Source organism: Schistocerca americana, chromosome 3 (genome assembly GCF_021461395.2).
Source record: "Schistocerca americana isolate TAMUIC-IGC-003095 chromosome 3, iqSchAmer2.1, whole genome shotgun sequence".
NCBI classification, from domain to species: Eukaryota; Metazoa; Arthropoda; class Insecta; order Orthoptera; family Acrididae; genus Schistocerca; species Schistocerca americana.
Window position 1 is genome coordinate 701,665,729 of NC_060121.1, and position 21,315 is coordinate 701,687,043.

Below are 21,315 nucleotides of genomic sequence, written 5' to 3' on the forward strand. Positions count from 1 at the left end.
ACTTTTAGAAAGATTGCCTTATCATCAGATCCTGAAAATGAGTTTTATTATTTTTTATCTAAAAAATGTTACATGGATAATATTCTACAGCGTAAATTGATCCTGTATAAATGGTACTACACTTAAGAGCCAAAGAAACTGGTAGAGCTGCCTAATATTGTGTAGAGACCTTGGGGGCATCCAGAAGTGCCACAACATGGTGTGGTATGGACTTGACTAATGCATGAAGTAGAGCTGGAGGGAATGGACATCATGAATTCTGTATGAGGGCGTGGAGCTCTCTTCTGAGTAGCACATTGCAAGCATCCCAGATATGCTCAATAATTTTCATGTCTCAGGAGTTTGGTGGCCACCAGAAGTGTTTAAACTCAGAAGAGTGCTCCTGGAGCCACTCTGTAGAAATTCTGAATGTGTGGGACATCGCATTGTCCTGCTGGAATTGCCCAAGTCTGTCAGAATGCACAATGAACATGAATGGATGCAGGTGATCAGACAGGATGCTTATGTATGTGTCACCTGTCAGAAGGGTATCTAGATGCATCACTCCAATGGCACATGCCCCACAGCATTACAGAGCCACCACCAGCTTGAACAGTCCCTTGCTGACATGCAGGACCCATTGAGTCCATACATACACACGTTCATCCACTCTGTACAATTTGAAATGAGACTCGTCCGACCAGGCAACATGTTTTCAGTCGTCAGTGGTCCAATGTCAGTGTTGAGGCCCAGGTGAGGTGTAAACCACTGTGTCGTACGGTCATCAAGGGTACACGAGTATTTAGATCATGTAATGTATAATTTGCGATAATTATGGCAAGTGTAACTGAACAGTGTCTTCAAAGTTTGGTACTCTTTTCAGGCAATAAACAGAAAATTAAAAACAAACTGGACTTCAGTTACTGACAAATATTGCACCTGGGAACAACCAATCCAACACCAAAAGTTTAGTAACCTTTACTACAGATCAATTTGAATTCTGCGTTACCATATGATGCTTTTAACTCTCAGGGATGTACATTGGCTTGCTCCATTCAGATAACCTACAAATAATAATTTTTAGCTGCCTACGAAATTTGAATAATGACTGTGAAACTTCAGCTTATAATCAGATAGTACTGCTAGAATAACTCCAAAGTTCAGGGTCACATTGCCTGGGACAGCTCAGTCAGTCGTGAGGTAGAGAGATATGAAGCTCAATGTAAGGAAATGACCAGCAGAAGAGTGGATAAGACAGTGACATAAGGGGCAACATCCACAGCCACATGTTGTACAAAAGAAAGCAGATGGGAGGGGATGAGATGGATAAAGAGGGAGAGCTAAAAATACATTATGAAGGATGGAACAAGATCTCGAGTACAAGAAAGGGCCACAAAAGGATAGTGAGATGTATATACAGAGATTAAAAATATGATTAAATTGAAAGAGAAGTATGAATCAGGTGAGATGAGCTAGATTAGACAATGGTACTGAAATGAGAATAGAAACAAGTTAAGTAAGCGGGCTGCCAGAGATTAAGGCTAAGAATTTTATGGGACCTAACAGAGAGGTGCTGGAAGAAGAGTTCTCATCTCCATAGCCCATCCATATATCATTCATTCATTACCTGAATGATAAACTTTTGGTTCTGAAAATTACAACATGTCGATTTAATATTCACACTGGTCTGCTGCTGCTTTAAATACATGATTTTTTCCTATTTGTATTTTATTGTAATTACAAGGAGGATTAAGAGGCATAATATGTGTAAACTTGAAAATTGTATGACATTTTGTAGTGTATTGTTGGTCATATCATTCCACATCTGTGAGGCAAAAGTAAGCCTTCTTATTACAAACTATAATTGTAGCTGCTGCTCTCAGAGAAAATGAAAAACACACAACTAGCAAAGATATTAAAACAAAACACAACGAAACATTCAAATACACCCTAAGGGCAAAAAATCTGTGCACCATTAATGAATTATCCAAATGGGATGGAAATCAATAGACATGATGTCGGTGTACAGACAAACAAATGATTACAGTTTCAGAAAAGTTGAATGATTTATTCAAGAGAAAGAGTTTCACAAGTTGAGCAAGTCAATAATGTGTTGGTCCACCTCTGGGCCTAACGTAAGCAGTTACTTGACTTGTAATTGACTCATAGTATTTTTGGATGTTGTCTGAGATACATCATGCCAGATTTTCTCCAATTGGCACATTTCATCATCATAATCCTGACATAATGACAGGGCCCTACCAATAATGATCCAAACTTTCTCAATTTGGGAGAGATCTGGTGACCTTGCTGGCAAAGTTAGCGTTTGGCAACCACAAAGACAAATAGTAGAAACTCTTACTGTGTCCAGGAGGGCATTATCTTGCTAAAATTTAAGCCTAGAATGGCTTGCCTTGACAACCAAAGGAGTCCTGTTATTGAAAGAAATGGCATCCCAGACCATCATTTCTGGCTGTTGAGCCAGGCAGAGCCCTACAACCAGCTGGAGATTTTGATGATTTAACATGTCAGTTGGACAGAATTTGGCATCAAATCCCTCAGGAGAGCATTCAATAACTCTATTGACTAGTGCCAAGTCGAATAACCGCTTGCATAAGGGCCAGAGAAGGAACAACACATTATTGACTCGTTCAATTTGTGAATCTTTCTCTTCATAAAATCATCCATTTTTTCTGAAATTATAGACCTTTGTCTCTGCATATGCATCACACCTACCAATTTCCATCCAATTTGGATAATACCTTCATGGTGCATCATTTCTTTCATTTTAAAGTGTCATATACAGGATGTTTAAAGGAAAGTATCCTATATTCTTACTGAAGATAGTCTGATAAAAATAGAAAAAGTAGTATTAAGTGAAGTCCAGAAACAAGTACTTGTATAGGATATTCTGTCCTTTGATAGCCACCTGTCTATCGATTCTACATGAGGTGTTGAATCTGATTACCAATTATCTTTACACATTCTCCTTCACAAAGAACGATCTCATGTAGACACTTGACTGTCCTTGGATCTGTTTACACCTGTAGAACAAATGTCCCGTGGTGTATGCATGTTGTCAATGAGTGTGGAATACACCAGTGGCTTTAAATGTCCCCATAACCAGAGATCTAATGGGTTAAAGTCAGGTGGATGGAGAGACCAAGTTTCTGTACCTACTCAACCAATCTGTCACTCATTAAATATTTGTGTAAAATATTGCAGTAAAAGGCATAGAAAATGAGTTGTTGCACCATCATGCATGAAGCAGTTAAATTTTTTTTCAGGAAGAATAATGTTCTCCAATTGTCTGATAAATTTTTGAGCAGAACTGGTGAGGAAAAGTATCTGTTAATTATAAAATATATGCTGCTCCACGTCTGTCACCAAAAATTCCTGCCCACACATTGATGCTAAAGTGACTTGATGATTCTGTTCGATCATCCTCAAGGAACTGCATCTGTCCACACATGATTATTGTCGTAATTTATTATTCCACTAAGTGTGAATGCTTAAATAAAGTGCTAGGTGCGAACTGTGGTCTTCAGAGCTCCCTCTTAGAATCTGTTGGCAGAACTGTAATTGGGCATGGTGGTCTGTGGTCTAAGAACTTGCACACACTGTAAGAGCTAGGGATAAAGTAGCTACTTGTGCAGGAATGACCATGTAAGACAGTTATTTATGCCTTCTTCACGTATTTATTTCATTATCATTGCCTACTCTTATTAACACTCACCTCTACAAATCTGGCTTGTGGACTGTGTGTGAGCTCAACTGCAATCCATTACCCTTGTTGTGAATTGTCCTGCATAATCCACTGGAAAATCCTGGTAAACATATATTCCCCCCACCCCACAGACTGAATTTGATGAGGAGGATATCTTTCCTATATCTGTCAATAAATTACTTTGGCTAAACCATTATGGGATATAACCTCTGCCATTTCACATATTCAATAATAGAACTTCATTTCAGTCATTATGGTGTTCACACTTCACAATGTCACTAATCTTGTTCTGATGCCAGTACAACTTTAAAATGACATACGCAAAATGGCTGATGCAGGAGACACTTGTAAATACTGTATGAGGGAGCAGCATCACAGTCAGAGGATTAAGTACAGAGGCAAACAAAACTAATAAGAAATTGAGCAACAGCTGAGCAGCTTACACTTCTTCTTGGGCAATACACTTAACAGCTTGTAGTACTGACTGTTCTCAACCTAAGTAAAAGGTCCCAAATGTCAGAAAATGTTTGTTTCTGTACACATATTTGTTAGACTATTTTTACTTGTTTTGACCATTACTATCTCTTGTGAGAATATGGAACCCTCTATAAACAACTTCATAGTAGACAGTATTGGTTTTTACAACACTGTTTAAATAAAGCCCAAATACTGCATTTTCTTTCTATATTCAGACAGTGAATCTGAATTTTTGAAAACAAAACATGTTTGCACGGTAAAACATTAGAAATTAAAGTTCCTGTACAGGAAAACAAAAATTTGGAACATTTGGTTACCTTAGGCTCTCCTTGAGCAACAAGACGCGTCCGAACAACATCAAAAGGAAATGATACTAATGTAGCAAAGCATCCCGATGCTGCACCACAGGAAAAATGCAGTATGGCTCTGTGGTCACTGTATACTGTTGGAAAATATTTCCAACACTGACTTGTCAATGTTTCAAATGATATAAACTGTAACAAACAATTTCATTTAACAGTCTATTTCAGCAAAGAAAATATTTACCCCTTCATATTATTTCAAATGAAGAGCTTTCTGGAAAATATATCACTTTTATTTCTTCTTGTGAAATTGTGTAATACAATATACCTGAGCAACACCATACACAACAGAAAGGCACTGTGCTGGTATATGTCCTTTCCACAGAGCTGAAATGCCTTCTTCTTGGGCAATACACTTAACAGCTTGTAGTACACTCTTGTATTTTGAGCCTGCATACTTCTTGGATATTGGTTCTACTTGGAGCTGCAAATATTATATGTTGTACACTCAATTTGAAACCAAAGTGATTTTTAGTCTAAGTATAAATTCAGTAGCTATCAGAGTAAATCATTTATTGTATCTGTGGCATTATTTGTAACTACAATAGCAACACTGCATGTTCATAATTATAAAAAACAAAAATGTTTTCAGTGGGGTTTATGACTATAACACCAAGTTTTAAGCATTCGGTTTGCAATCTTTAGTTGTTTCATGTGAGTTTTGTTTCAATGAAAAGACATGAAATTAAAAATTAAAAATACATTCACAGGAGAGCAATACTGAACATCAGAACCTAGACTGCCTTTTACCAAAGTATTACAAAATAGAAGATAGTGCTAAGCTAAATGACATGTTTCATACACCAAGAAACATTAAGAAAGTAATGAGAAAAATGAGCAACATCATATGCAAATGAATTTGTGTATTTCATTTATTGTCATAAAATTACAAACTTAAAGATTAGACAATCACATTCAGAAGATGGGCTCCCTTTAAAGAAATGCATAAAATTACAAGCTTAAAGATCAGACAATCACATTCAGAAGATGGACTCCCTTTAAAGAAATGCATTGCTGCAAAGGTTCCTGAACACTGATATGCAGGTAATTTGTCAAGTCCAGTTAAACACCAATACCTTTATCAGCAATGGCTTGTCTGAGATGAATATTTAAAGATATAGTACCAGTATTCACAGTCTCTCAGAAATCCCCAGAAAAAAACTGCTATAAGCATATCTGATAACTGGGAATACCAAAGAAACTCCATAAAGTGACAGATGCTAAAACTGAAGATTCTACTAACAATAGCCACATTGTTTCATGTGGCTGACTGTCATTTCATAATGATGAAAATAGTGGGTTCTGAGTTACGAAGTTCTGATGCAAGACTGTAGGAAAAGTCTTATTTTTGCTAATGGTATCATTACTTTTTACATACATATTACTGTGCTGGGTCTTTCAACACATTCAGTCTGCAGCTGGATTATGTGGTATCTTTCACTGCAGACTGCCTCATTATGGTGTTGCTATTATTCACTGTTATCCCCCCCCCCCTTTCCCCTCAGTTTTGTACATGCGAAAACTCACTCATTCAATTCAGTACAGTATATCATACAAATGAGACACAGAACATAATTAACTAAGCTAAATATACTACATTTGATACCTCTTGTGATCTCAGCTTGACAGGGATCACACATACTTGAATTCTGGCAAATATTTCACAATGGACACAGAACTGTTACAGGAACATTTAATTCTGAAGCAGAACTGCAGTTTCTAAACATCTTATGAGTGCATTTAAATGTATACTGCTGTAATTTAATTTGGTAACAATTATTTAAATACTAATAGGTTAGATTTCATGTTGAGATATTTATTTTTAAGTTTTTAAATGAAAGGTACCTGAAATCTTATTTTCAAGACATCCAATGGCTGGCATAAAAATCTAGTTATTGCTCCACTGCCAGCGCCTGCAATACTGTATTCAACACTATCCAATTTTGATTTTGATGACGGATCAAAGCCAACCATCGCAGGGTAGCATCTGTAAGAGACAGAAAAAAATATTTAAATCTCTACTGGCAAGAAGCAATTTATAATCCCCATTCTTTGAACAAGCCTCTGCCATGTGTTCTTTGATTCACATTATAAATAAAAATAATTCATAAAACATTTTTAGACTTGTAGCTTAACTTGATGAGTTACTCCACGATATGAATCAATATCAAATTTATGGAATCAAAGCAATGGAAGTAAGCCAGTTTGCCATGGAAAAAAAGAGATGTATACAAAATTTTAGAATGTCTGGAGGAGATGCAAAAAATACTTTTCATGCAACAAAATTTTCTCTGGCACACTGTTTCCCCTGCTAGGAGTCCATGAAGGTTTCAATACTACTGATGTTCATAGATAGTGTTCAAACTGTCATTTGATGAATATTTAGAGTTGTTGCTGAGAATATTGTCTATTTACACATATGCACAACTGACTGCTCAAAACAACCAGACGTTTCACAAATAATGACTGTAGCTCCCATCAGACAGGTAACCAGCTATTCTGGAGTGTGTATTGGTGTCTTGTACATTAAACAGTTCACCTTCCTCCACAAAAAGAACACTATAGGAGTGAGGTCATGAGAATGTAATGGCCGTAGCACTGGTACCATTCAGTCAATATTTTCTCCGTTATGTTGTATTGGAAGGCATCAGCTAAACTCACCCCTATGAATTTATTTTTGTATGGGCAGATGAAGTATTTGGTGTACAAGATGCCAATGGACACTTAAGAATAACTGGTTGCTCGTTTGATTGAGCTGCAACCATTATTCATGTAACACTTGGTTGTTTTAGCATTTTAAAAAATCATTGGCAAGCAGATGCCAGTTGTACATAATGTAAGTGGGTAACATTTTCAGCACCATCTCTAAAGCAATATTCAACACATGCCACTATGAGCACAATCTCTGAACATCAATAGCATCAAAACCCTTGTGGAACTCTAGAGGAGAAATGGTGCACTGGTGATACTTCTGTCACATAGAAAAATCCTCTAAACATTCTCAAATTTTATATCACCTATGTCAACAATGTCTACACTGTAAATTAAGATTTGTTTGCACACATCAATAATTTTGGTGTATTTCCAACATTCTAATGATATAGAATTGACTTTGAGAGTAGTGGCAATGAGCATCTGTCTAGCATATAGTTCTGCCGGCAGTGGGCACGACACCAGTTGTCATGGCAAACAAGTCACATACGACCCCATTGGACTGCTACAGCAAATAAAAACCCAGCCCAACGACTGGGCCTGGACTTTGATTTTGGAACTCCTTCTGAGTGTCATTCTGACTTTTCTCATTGATAATGATACAGCCTCATGTTGCTTGTGATTACAATAATTACTCTCTACAGTGTTTCCAGCCATTGACTTAATGTTGATCTTTGTTTTCACATGCTACATGGTTCACTGCAGTGATCTTCCTAATATCTGTCAGGCTACAGTTTAAAATCGAAAACAAGGAACTCGAAACCTGCAAGTTATTAGTGCATCGTGAACGCTGAGTTTATTGAACTGCAGCAGCACTAAATGATGCTGCATGTTACTACAGAAAGAACATCCCAATTAAGTGCACAGAAAAATGAATGAATGTTCAGCCAACAGATCAACATCACTACATCGGCATTGTCAGTACTAACATTTCTGGCATTTGTAACTTGGAATACATTCTCCAATGATTTCAAATGTTTAACAAAGCTAGAAATATCTCACTCACGTTCAGTTTACCTTGCTAACGGTCACCTTCTACTCTACATCTCCATCTACATACATACTCCACAAGCCACTGTACAGTGCATGGTGAAGGCTCCCTGCATCACCACTAGTCATTTCCTTTAGGAAAATGAGGGAAAAACAAGTCTCTATACACCTCCATAAAAGCGCTAATCTTTCTAATGTTATCTTCATGGTCCTTAGGTGAAAATTATGTTTACAGCAGTAGAATCTTTTTGCAGTCAACCTCAAATGCAGTATCCCTAAATTTTCTCAATATTACTCCTTAAAAAGTATGTTGTCTTTCCTCCAGGGATTCCCATTTCAGTTCTCAAACCATACTTGCATGTCGTTCAAATCTACTGGTAATAAATCCAGCAGCTCGCCTCCAAACCTCATTGATGTCTTCCTTTAATCTGACATGATGCAGTTTCCAAACACGTGAGTAGCACTCAACAATGGGTCACACTAGTGGCCTGTATGCAGTCTCCTTCACAGATGAACCACACTTTCTTAAAATTCTCCCAATAAACCAAAGTCAAGCATTCACCTTCCTTGCTACAATCCTTACATTCTCATTTCATTTTATATTGCTTTGCAACATTATGCATGGATATTTAATCAAAGTGACAGTGTCAAGCAGCACACTACTAATAATGTACTCAAACATCATGGGTTTGTTTTCCCTACTCATCTGCATTAACTCACATTTTTTACCTTTAGAGCTAGCTGCCATTCATCACACCAACTACAAATTTTGTCTAAATCATCTTATATCATCCTACAGTCACTCAATGACAACACCTTCTCATACACCACAGCATCAACAGACTGCTGCTTGTGCTGTCCTCCAGATCATTTATGTATGTAGAAAATAACAGTGGTCCTATCACACTTCCTGGGCCACTTCTGACAATACCCTTATCTCTGAGGAACACTCGCCGTCGAGGATCACGTACTGGGTTCTGTTACTTATAAGTCTTTGAGCCACTTAAATACCTAGGAAACTAATCCTTATGCTTGTACGTTTGTTGACAGTAGGCAGCGTGGCACCTTGTCAAATTCTTTACAGAAATCCAGGAATATGGAATCACCTGTTGCTGTTCACAGGATATCATGTAAGAAAAGGGCAGGTTGAGTTTTGCAGGAGTGATGCTTTCTGAAAATGTGCTGATTTGGGGACAGAAGCTTTTCCCTCTCAAGGAAATTTATAACATTCAGACTGAGAATAAGTTCAATGATTCTGCAGCAATACTGATGTTAAAGATATTGGTCTGCAATTATGCAGGTCCATCCTTTTATCCTTCTTATATACAGGAGTCATCTGCACTTTTTCCATTCACATGGGACTTTGCGCTGGGCAATAAATGTGAGCTAAGTAAGGGTTCAGTGCTGTACTATACTCTTCATAAAACCGAACTGGGATTCCATCAGGACCAGGTGACATATGTTTTTATCTCTTTCAGTTGTTTCTCTACACCAGTGATGCTTATTACTATGTCCTCCATATGGGAATGCATGTGACGGTCAAACAATGGTATGTTTGTATGATTCTTCTGCATGAACACATTCTTAAATGCGGAAATTAAAACTCCGGCTTTACTTTTGCTATCTTTTACTGCCATGCCGAACTGGCCAACAAGTGACTGAATAAAAGCCTTAGATCTACTTTATGATTTTACGTAGGACCAGGATTTTCTCAAGTTTCAGGTAAGATCTTTTGCTAAAGTATGATGGTGGTAGTTGTTGCAGGCTTTGTGCATCAATTTTGTTACAGACACATACATTTCTATTAATTTTCACCTGTTATCATTTGTGTGTTCTCTTTTGAACAGAGAGTGCACTAGTCTCTGCTTCCTCAGTATTTCTCTAATTTCATTATTAATCCACAATGGCTCTTTTCCGTCCTTAATCCATGTTTTGGAACATGCTTCTCCAGAGTAAGATTTAGAATCCATTTAAACTTTATCTTTAATTCCTCTATGTTCATCATACTGGAACTAAATGATGTCAATTCATTGTCCCAGTAGGATGCCAACAACTATCTACCTGCTCTTTCTAGCACAAATGCTCTTCTGGCCTTCTTGACTGACTTATTAACTTCAGTAATCAAAATCACTATGATGAAATCATGGTCATTTATCTGTCTCTAAACTGATGCTGTTGATTAGGTCAAGCCCTTTTGTAGCTACAAGGTCTAAAAGATTTCCATTGCATGTGGGCTGTTGACCTAGCTGCTCAAGACATTTTTCCGAAAATGTGTTCAACAGAACTTCGCAAGACTGTCTGTCACATTTACAAGCTGGCTTGCTCATAGAAGCTAGTAACTTGTTGTTTAACATCTTGTGTAATCTGCTGTCTATTGATTTCATGATGAAAATGGATGTAGTGATTGTTAGACTAGGTTTCAACCAATGTCAGAAGAAAGTGAACCAGCTGTAGAAATCCTGATTGGCCAACCAACAGCAGTTTTCCGTGTTCATAGTATCGTACACCTTATGCAGAATCTTTAATTCAGGAAGTCATTGTCCATTTAGCTCCTAACCAGGAAATTCTGCCAAGCACACTTAGAAAGTCTGATCCTTGTTTAAGTGAGGTTATTCACAGAGTTCAGTTACTTGAAGCTGTGTCAGTGGCACAATATAGTTTCAATGTTAGTTTCTCAGCTGTAAAAAGTGCACCTGACTTTAACTTTGGTGTAGTAAAATTGAAGCCTAAATGATGTCATTTCTTCAAGTCAACTGATGACAGGACAACAAAAAAGTTTGTATTGGAGCTCAAAATAAAAAGTAAAAAACTACTTGGGAGATAATAAGGAATGAGACTGGTGACACCCATTCAAATATTACCCAAGACATTTTGTAAATGTTGAAAATAACATTGTATGAGAAAAAAAGATAGCGGCAGAAGTCTTCAATGAGCATTTTTAAATGTTAAGTAAGTAAGGTGCAAATGGCTCTTTAAATAAAAAGGCCAACACATTACTGGAAGAACATTTTCTTGGTCCATTTTAACAGATACACGCAGTGCATACAGCCACCGTAACAGTAAAAGATCAATATGTGTAGACAATAATATTTTCACTGCACTCTAAAACTGTATTGTAATCAATTAAGTAAAATTCTGTCCTATATATGGCACACCTGAAACACTAAAGTACCTGAGTTCCATTAAACACAGCCAAACTAATCCTACTTTCTCACTCTTTTATAAAAGATATAGAAAAACATATAGGAAAATATTGATTGCAGCAAAGAGAGCTCATAACTCCAAAATAGTGCACTCTGCTGAAAACAAAAATAAGGCAGTATGGAAGATCGTGGAGCAGGAAACTGGTACCAGGAAAATAAATCTGTCAAACTTGAAAATCAAAGAGGAAGGGACTCTAATAAAAGACCCAATATATTTGGCAAACTATATAAATGATTATTTTAGTAGCATAGGAATAAAATTACAGGAAAATTTTCTAACAGCCCCTCAGGTCAAAAAGCCAAATAATGGTGTATCACACTCAATGGTGTTATTCCCTACAACACAGGAAGAAGTCTATAAAGCAGTCAGCAAACTGAAAAACAAAAACTCAGCTGGTCTGGAAGAAGTCCCCATTTTTATAATTAAGGACTGTATCAAGAGCCTACTTCCACCTTTAGTTGATATTATAAATCAATCTTTCAAGCAGGGCTACTTTCCAGACTATTTAAAATATGCAAAATTACTACCTCTCTTCAAAAAAGGTGATGCAGGAATAATTGAAAATTATAGGCCAATTTCTCTACTATCATGCTTTGCAAAAATATTAGAAACTATTATGAAAGACAGGCTAATGAATTATTTAAATAAATACAACTTACTGTCTGTTGACCAGTTTGGATTTCGATCAGGGAAAAGCACAGAATCAGCAACAGCACACCTCACAAAACACATTCTAGAAGCATTAGATAAAGGGAACTACACAACAGGTATATTTCTTGATCTAACTAAAGCGTTTGATACAGTAGACCACAACATACTGTTAAATAAGTTAGATGAACTTGGAATAAGGGGACTTGTGAAAAAGTGGTTCCAGTCATATCTAAAAAATAGAAGACAGATAACTGAAATCTCACATATTTCAAGTTGCTCAAACTATATTGTAAAGTATACTTCAGACCCAAATTATGTAAATATAGGTGTCCCACAGGGTAGTGTCCTTGGCCCAGTACTATTCCTCATTTACATAAACGACTTCCCACAGAGCATCAAGCATGGACAAACAATATTGTTTGCAGATGACTCAAATGTTCTAATCAGTGACAAATCACCAGATGCACTAAAAGAAAAAGCCGAACAAACACTAAACAGTGTACGTGAGTGGGCATCCAATAATAAACTAATACTAAATCTTAAAAAAACAAATGCTGTTAACTTCTACGTCTGCAAAAAACCACACTATAACAACTTTAAGTTAAACATTGAAACTATAGAATGTGTAGACTACACAAAATTTCTTGGTATGCATGTTGACAGTCAGTTAAAGTGGGAAGAACATATTAAAATACTTAGTAACAGAATCGCTACAGCATGCTATGCTCTGAGAATTCTGACTGCAGTTTGTGATACTACATGTGTCAGATCTGTATATTTTTCTTATATCCACTCTGTTATTACCTATGGAATAATATTTTGGGGAGTCAACAGTAAAAATATTCAAATAGTTTTCAAATTACAGAAAAGAGCAATTCGTATAATAACCAAGAGTGGCAGTAGGGCTCACTGCCTTGAACATTTCCAAAAGCTGGAAATCCTAACTGTCCCCTGTGAATACATTTTTCAAAGTGTTATGTATGTAAAAAAAAATATTGACTGCTATATGAAAAATTCTTTAGTACACAGCTATGAAACTAGAAACCAATACAATCTGCATCTAGAGAGGAAAAATAAAGTTAAAACTCAGCAGAGCTTGTTGTACAATGCTGTTAAATTATATAATAAATTGCCCCAAAAAATAAAAGATATTGACACAATCGGACAGTACAAAACAAAACTAAATTTTTTTTTATTAAATAAAAGTTATTACACAGTAACGGACTATCTGAATTAAAACATGTAGTGTAATTAAAGTAGCCTGCATTGTAATACATGAGGAAATAATTATAATATGAAATCAAAAATTGTACAGTACTATAAGAAAATTACAAATTACACAAGGATATAAAACTAATTTTAGATACCTCAAAAATGTGTGTAAATACTAATTTTATGTGTATAATTGTAGGTATATTGTATTGTATATGATTTTGCTGACGAAATCCACACAATGTAATTTGTTACATGGATTAATAAAGAAATCAAATCAAATCAAAAACCTCTGTGACTCAAGTTGTTTCCCCTGCATACTGAAATTTGCAAATGTGATACCATACTAGTTCACAAAAACAGTGATGCTACAGATGTAACAAATTATCATCCTGTCTTCCTTTTGACGGAATTATCTAAAGTCCTCGAAAAATTGCCACACGCTGGGATTGTGAAGCAGCTTGACAGATTCAACATTCTTAGTAAAGACCAATTTGGATTTCAAAAAGGTGTTTCTACAACCAAAGCCATATGTTCATTCACAAATGATGTTCAGAAATGCCTAGACAAGAAGACATTGTTGGCTGGTATATTCTGTGGCATGTCAAAAGCTTTTGATTGTGCAAGCACATAATATGTCTTCAGGAAGCAGGCAACTCACTATGAAATCAGAGGACAAGTGGTAATTGGTTGTATTACCTACTGTGTAGACAGCAAAAAGTAGTTAAATATAAACAAAAAATCGAGAGAGAGGTAGATTCTGACAGAAAAACAATATGTTATGGAATCTGATAAGGATGTGCCCTTGGTTCCCTACTATTTTTCAAACTAGGGCTGCTCAAAAAATTCTGGAACATTTGTAATTTCCCACCAACAATGTCTTGGAGCAAAATGTGGTTGGCATCCACACACATGCCTGTATTTAATGTGTAACTGCCAGAAGTTTCATTGTTGTATCTCTCTTAGTTATTGTTCAATGCTGTATTGAATAGAAAGTTGTGACACATAGTTTGTGAATTTTGAGATGGCAGAGTTAAAGGAGCAATGCATCTGCATTAAATTTTGCGTGAAACTCAAGAAAACCTTTACAGACACACACCAAATGATGCAGAAAGATTACAGTGATGAGTGCTTAAGCCGTATTTGGTGTTATGAATGGCCAGTTGGAAGTTAAAGATGACCTTCATTCAGGGTGACCTTTGCCATCTATCAATGATATTCATTTCAGAAATGTCTGTGCAACTGTGTGTGCCAATTGAAGACTGACTGTCTGAGAGATTGCATTTCAGTTGGTTGGTGTCATGAAATCCATACACAGCATGTTAGGATGCATCGTATTGCTGCCAAGTTCGTCCCATGGCTAATGAGTCAAGATTATTTCATCATGAATTTGTGCCATGGGGACAGACTGTTAACTGACCTGTGAGAAAATGTGAGGAGGAAATGGCCCGAAATGTGCTGAGACAATTCATAGCTCTTGCATCACAATAATGCACCTGCACATTCATCCCTGTTGGTGTGTGACTACAGCACAAAAAGTGAAATCACTGTGCTGCCTCATCCTCTGTACTCTGCAGACCTGCTTAATGAGGACTTTTTTTTTTTTATTTCCAAAGCTGAAAACCCCATTGACAGGATGAACATTTGCAATGATAGGTGAGATGAAAAAAAATTTGTAGACAGCACTTCACATGATCCAGCAAGAGGCATTTGAGCACAAAGTTATGGAATTTTTTGAACAGACCTCATACACAAGGTGATATCTAAAAGTTCCCAAAATTTGAATTTTGTGTGCAAATGGTTATGAGTACACAGAACTACCACTGGGCGTATCCCAGTGCATCCTTCTTGAACCAGTATGACAAGTAGCTATGTAATAAGTGGTTTGGTTAGTTGCTGAGAATATCTTCATTGTCATATTACTATGAGTAAGTGGGTTTTGTGTTGGATGACATGAAAACGCAGCATGTCTGTACGAAGCGTTTCAAAAACTAGAACGCAGACTGATGACAACTGCTACATCCAGCCAGACTCCCATCACACCAGAAAATGCTCAGAAGCAGAGGGCCTGATTCTGCAAGATCATAGACAAACCATCCAAGACCTCATCAGTGCCATGTGAGTAAGTAATGTGAACATATTCTGTCAGAAGCATTGAACAAACCCCCCCCCCCCGCTGGTTAGGTAGCCTGAGTCCTGCTATGATGCTATAAGATTTTTAAGGGAGTACATGAGGAAAAAAACATAAAGAAGTGATGAACTAATGATTGGGTACCTTACCATGGTACTACACAACTGTATGCAGCCTTCATTATGCAGGAATTTTCGACTAAATACAAAATGACAGTTGTTCCCCATCCACTGTACTCACCAGACTTAGCTCAGTGTGAGTTCCTCCTCTTTCCCACAATGAAAACACAGTTTAAGGGATGATGATATGATAATGTGGAAGAAATTCAAGTTTAGACACAGAGGGTATTAAACATGCTAGAAAAAAACTTCTAGGGTGCATTTTAAAAGTGGCATAAATATTGTGACCAGTGCATTCCCTCCCAAGAGTACTGGTTTGAAAACGATGGTGCAAAATTAGAGCTAGGTACGACAAAATATTTCATGAAAACAATTTTGGAACATTTAGATACCACCTCATACATAAACGATCTATCTGCCTTTGTCCTTCAGCAAAGCAAACAACTTATCAATGTTTGCCAAAGATATGAGAGCACTGCGATTGACTACAAAATATCCATTTCCATAAAAACTAATGTTATCCAGTTGCTTCAGATATTCTAAAGTGATTCACACAATATTCACTAGCAGTAGGCCTCAGCAAAATCGAGGATATCCTGTTCCATTCCAATCACAAAACCCTACTAGGGCTTATGACACATAAATGTCAGGAGATATAGAGTGTATATCATTCAAAGTTCTTAGGCATTCAAATAGATAGCAGGTTTAGTGTGGAATATCACAACTTAAAAATCTTGGAAAGGATGAGCTCAGCAGTATCAGAAATCAGGATAATTTCTAGTACAGGAGATATCAGTATCTCAGAGTCTGCCAGTTTGGGTTACACATTATGGAATCATCTTCTGAAGCAATTCGGCAGGATCAAAAATGTACAAGTCATTAGAATTACGTGCAGAGTACTTCCAAGAACCTCTTGCTGTACATCTTCATCAGTGGGAGGAGTACTTGATGTGTGTAGTGATGAAGAGTGAAACTATGTTTATATCAAAGTACATTGAACAGTTGACAAGGACCAGTCAAATGAGGCAATGCATTTGCTAAGATGCTTTTCTCATATTCAGGAGGGTGGCCCATTCTGATACAGATTTTTTATTGTTTCCCTCGGTCAGTTCAGGCAAATACCAGGATGGTTCCTTCAGTAAGGCCATGTCCAACCACCTGTCTCATCCTCTTAAAGAATTCTTATACAATGGTCAACAGCTGCTATGAAATAACTGTCACTTGCTAAGAAACAACTGCTAGTTGCTACAGAAAGATCAATAATTGCTGTGGAACACCTGACCAATGATAGCAAAAGCAAATATATTGAGCAGTATATGTTAACTGAAGCGAAACCTGTGCACGATCATTCTGTATGCATTCGACAATTCATGCAGTGTGGTGTTTGACAAAGGTTGTTGTGGAACCAATTAGTACAACAAACTGTACGGTACAGCCACATGTCTGCAGGAAATCATTTGTGTGCTTATGATTGTGGACGAGCAGTTGGATGCCTCCAAGTTGGTCAAAGTGTCACTACGGTGGTCACAGTAATGGGCAAGACCAAAAGTGTCATCTTGCAATTAAAAAAAGGCTGCTAAAGGTGTAAAAGCAATGAGAAAGCATGCTGGTTGTCAAAGATGGATCACCACACCGCAAGAGGATCAATGCATAGCCCTAGTGGAGAAAAGGAATAGACATCTCACTCCTAGGCTGATTGCTAAAGATTTCACAACCACTACCCTATCTCTGCCAGAACTATTTAAAAGTGGTTAAATCAGGCTGGTTTGCTTGCTCAGAAATCTGTTAAATGCATCCCACTTCAACCATGCCATTGCCAAGAAAGAGTTTGTCGGTGTAGGTAGCATTTTGGTTGGTGTCAGCAATAGTGGTCCACCGTGATGTTCTCCAACAAATCCCACTTCACTGTTGCACACCACAGAATTTCCATGTGTGGGCAGGCATTATGCACAATGGGCAAACACCACCGCATATCTTCGTGTGAAGTACCATTACAGAGCACAGTGGTATTGCAGGGGGATTATTCTGGATCATGTACATCTGTTTATGGGTATGGTAGGTCTTGACTTTTTGTTTATGGATGACAATGTCTACCGATCCAGGACCACTGGGGTTTCGGACACACTGTAAAGTGAAGATATTGAAAGTATGGAATGGCCTGCATACTGCCCAGACCTAAACCTATGATTACACCTGGGATGCTTTTATCAAACGTATTACTCACTGAACACCCCCCTCCCCAAACCATGCAGGAACCAAAAACTGCCTTGACATAGGAATAGGACAATATGCCCAGAGGCTTCCTCAACAGTTTTGTAGCCAGCATGAACAATAGATATAAAATGTGTGTTAGTGCTGCGGAGAGTCTATTGCTTGCTGAGAGTTTGATATTGACCTTTATGTTGGGAGACTGACCTGTTTCAAATATGGAGGTTATTTATGTCTGTTATCCTGCTTTCCCGTGTGGTGAAATATGTACCATGTTTCATAATAAATATACCACTCTATGTCTATTATACATGTACTGTGTTTCATGTTGTCCATCATAGCCTGTGACTGTTCTTGTCCAACAGTGTCTCTGTTCCTTAGCAATTTTCAAACAGTGTACATTCTGTGTGTATGTGTGTCTTTTCAGCTATTTATTTTTGCAGTATTATGATGATAAATCTTATATTATTGTAAGATGATCCTTGGCTGGCTGGATGGATGGATGTATGAATAAATAAATAAATAAATAAACCTATGTCTCCATCCTGCACAGTGCATGGCAGAAAGAACATTGTACAGATATCATTTTTTTCCCTATACCATTCACATATTAAGCCCTAATCTCTTGTATCTTTTTCCCATAATACCTACACAAGATATGTGTTGGTGGCGGTACAATGATTGTATAGTCATTTTTTCATACAGGTTCTCTAAATTTACACAAGGTTTTATGATAACTATGTCGTCTTTCCTCCAAACATTTCCATTTATATTTACCCCAGCTTTTCTATTATACATTAGTATCAGCTATGCCAATCTGTTACATACATAGCAGTGTGTCTCTGAATTTGTACGGTGTCTGCTGTCATGCCTACTTGGTAAGAAATCCAAAAACTACAACAATATTCTAGAATTAGTCATACTAGCATCTTGTATGTAATTTATTTTATAGATGAACCTCACTTTAGCAGAACCATTCCAACAAATCCAAGTATTCAATTTGTCTTCCCTAACCTGATTTTATGTGATGATATCACTTTGCATCGCTTCTTAAATACTTACATGATGTGACCTGCTCAGGATGTTCCACACTAATCTTGTAATCAGATCTTACATGGTCCTTTCTGTTAGTTATGTGTATTATCTTGCATTTATCCACATTTCAAGAACGCTGCCATTTATTACATCAAGTGGAAGTTTTGTCCGCTGATTTATGCAATTCCTTACAATCATCCAGTGACAATACTTTCCTGTTCACAGCTGCATCACCAGTGAACAATCTTCTGGTGATGCTGCTCCTACCTGATAACTTTATTTATTTAACATGTGACTTACAGAATTGTAGTTTACAAGTATATACATTAAACTGGTAAAAGATAAGATAATGCTGTTACATTTTTGTATCAGCTGGATCAATATCATAATTAGATATTCAAAGCCTCCAGCTAATTGATTGCTACAAGTATTGCATCTGCAATGACTTTCCAGGTATCCACGACATATCTTTTTGGACATTTGACCAAAATGTGGTCCAGTATTTGTTCAAAAGTTCTACAGTAATGGTGATCATCATCTGTCATTTCCCATTTATGTGGTGTTGCTTTGGTCATGGTGTGGCCCATTCTAACACAGTTGAGGGAGTCCTATATTTTTCTCGGTTGGTTTGCTTCTGAGCATAGAATCTATGAAGGCTATCTAGAAAGTAACAGACGTTTTGGTCTATTGTGGTGGTGGACAGAGATACAAACACCATCTTGGTGCCATAACTTTCCTGCGCTTGGTACGCATCCAGCAGTGATAGCTTACGGTCTGTGTTTCTGCCAGTTTGCTTTCTTTGAAGGGTTAAAAAATGTGCTGCAATAGAAAATCCTGTCACTTGTAAGGTGTGTTCTGTAATCAGGTTTTTGTTGCCAAAAAACTGCAAATCGACTGAAAAATATCATAACCTATGTAACGTGTATTTCAACAGGAGTGATGAGTGAAAGCCAAGTGACGTAATGGTGCATTGATTTTAAAAAGTGCCATAACAATGTTCAAGGTGAGGACTGCAGTGGTAGGCCTAGCCTGGTGACTGGCAAACTGTTTATGAAAATCATGATTATGGAACTTTCACATTTTCCCCAAATTTCACACAGTTTGGTGCATTAAATTGAGAGTTTGGTGCATTATATTGTGGTAGAGAAGCTTGGCTACCACAAATTTTGTGCTAGGTGGGTTTTCAAAATCCTAATCAAAGACCACAAAAACAGAGACTGGCTGCAGCACTGACCTTCCTCGAAGATAATGAGAAAAATAGTAACAAAGTTATCAATTGTATCACAACTGGGGATGAGACTTGGGTGTAGCATGTCAACTGAGAAACAAAAAGGCAGTCAGTAGAATGGCGACACACAAATTTTTCCAACAAACCAAGGAAGTGTTTGCAAATGCTGTCAGCAAAAAAGACCATGGCTAGTGTGTTAGGGACTCCAAGGGAAATGTGGCACAATAATTAACTCAGTCAGGTATTGTCATACACTGACAAAGTTAAACTGGGTGATACAAAACAAGCATTAGGGAAAACTTAGCACAAAAGTTTTGTTTTTTCAAGACAACACATGTCCACACATAGCCAATCATACCCCAATAGCTCGTATGAGGTTTTGGATGGGAGGTGTTTGATAATCCACCACACTGCCAGATTTGGTGCTGAGCAACTACTACCCATTTTTAGAAACAAAGACATGGCTCGCTGCACAATGCTTTGACACTGACGCCAAACTGCATGCCAGTATAAACTAGTCATTGCAATTTCAGGTGGCAGATTTCTACAGGGAAGATATTAGAAACTTGTGCCACGGTATGATAAGCATCTCAATTTGAAAGGCGATTATGTAGAAAAATAGCTTAAGAGTGTACCTTTAAAAAATATATAAAATGGAATTTGGTTTTTCTATATTGTCAATTTTTTATTTCGAAACATCTTTTACTGTGCAGATAGGTCTTGTATTTTCCTATTTATCCTCTATGTCAGCTAGCTTCAATTCTGAAGTCAGTCTGGATCTATGAGAGACTACATGGAGGTTTGAATCCATTCATTGACTTCACATATGACCAGAAAATACTAGGCTTCTGTGACAAGTCTTTCACTAGGACCAGACAGTGAAAATTGTTTTAAGCTTCGAGAATCGCCCTTGGTACAAGTGCAAGACCGATTATTAACTTTTATCTATCAATATCCCTATAATGTGTCTAGTAACATAATTGCAGCTGCTTCTGCTTTCATAACATGTTAGAAATGGTGCTATTAAGGCAGAGTGGGTTTTTGTTGTCCTTTATTAATTTACTTGGAATGTACCCATCCAGAATATGGTTTGTAATGTCTTTAAGCTTTAACCACAACTCTTCTATTTTTGCCAGATCCTATGTTCTCAGTTTGTTTGATAATGACCCTCAATCAGCTTGACCAAACACAAATACTCTCCTAGCTTTCTTGAATGCTCTTTCACCTTTAGTGGTCATTATTCCTATAACAGCATCATGGTCATTATTCACTCTCTCACT

At 37.2% G+C, this 21,315-nt stretch overlaps 1 protein-coding gene across 4 annotated transcripts in view; it reads right to left on the reverse strand.

Annotated features, from left to right (window-relative positions):
* The window catches only part of LOC124605270 (mitochondrial thiamine pyrophosphate carrier-like), a 73,709-nt gene that overhangs the window by 43,015 nt on the left and 9,379 nt on the right, over positions 1-21,315 (reverse strand). For all 4 annotated transcript variants that reach the window (XM_047136835.1, XM_047136836.1, XM_047136834.1 and 1 more), the window contains 3 exons: positions 6,391-6,532; positions 4,814-4,969; positions 4,501-4,677 (listed from right to left, as the gene is read on the reverse strand). In XM_047136835.1, coding sequence (XP_046992791.1) covers positions 4,501-4,677; positions 4,814-4,969; positions 6,391-6,519 — 462 coding nt within the window. In that variant the 5' untranslated portion in view covers positions 6,520-6,532. The remainder of the gene's footprint in view (positions 1-4,500; positions 4,678-4,813; positions 4,970-6,390; positions 6,533-21,315) is intronic.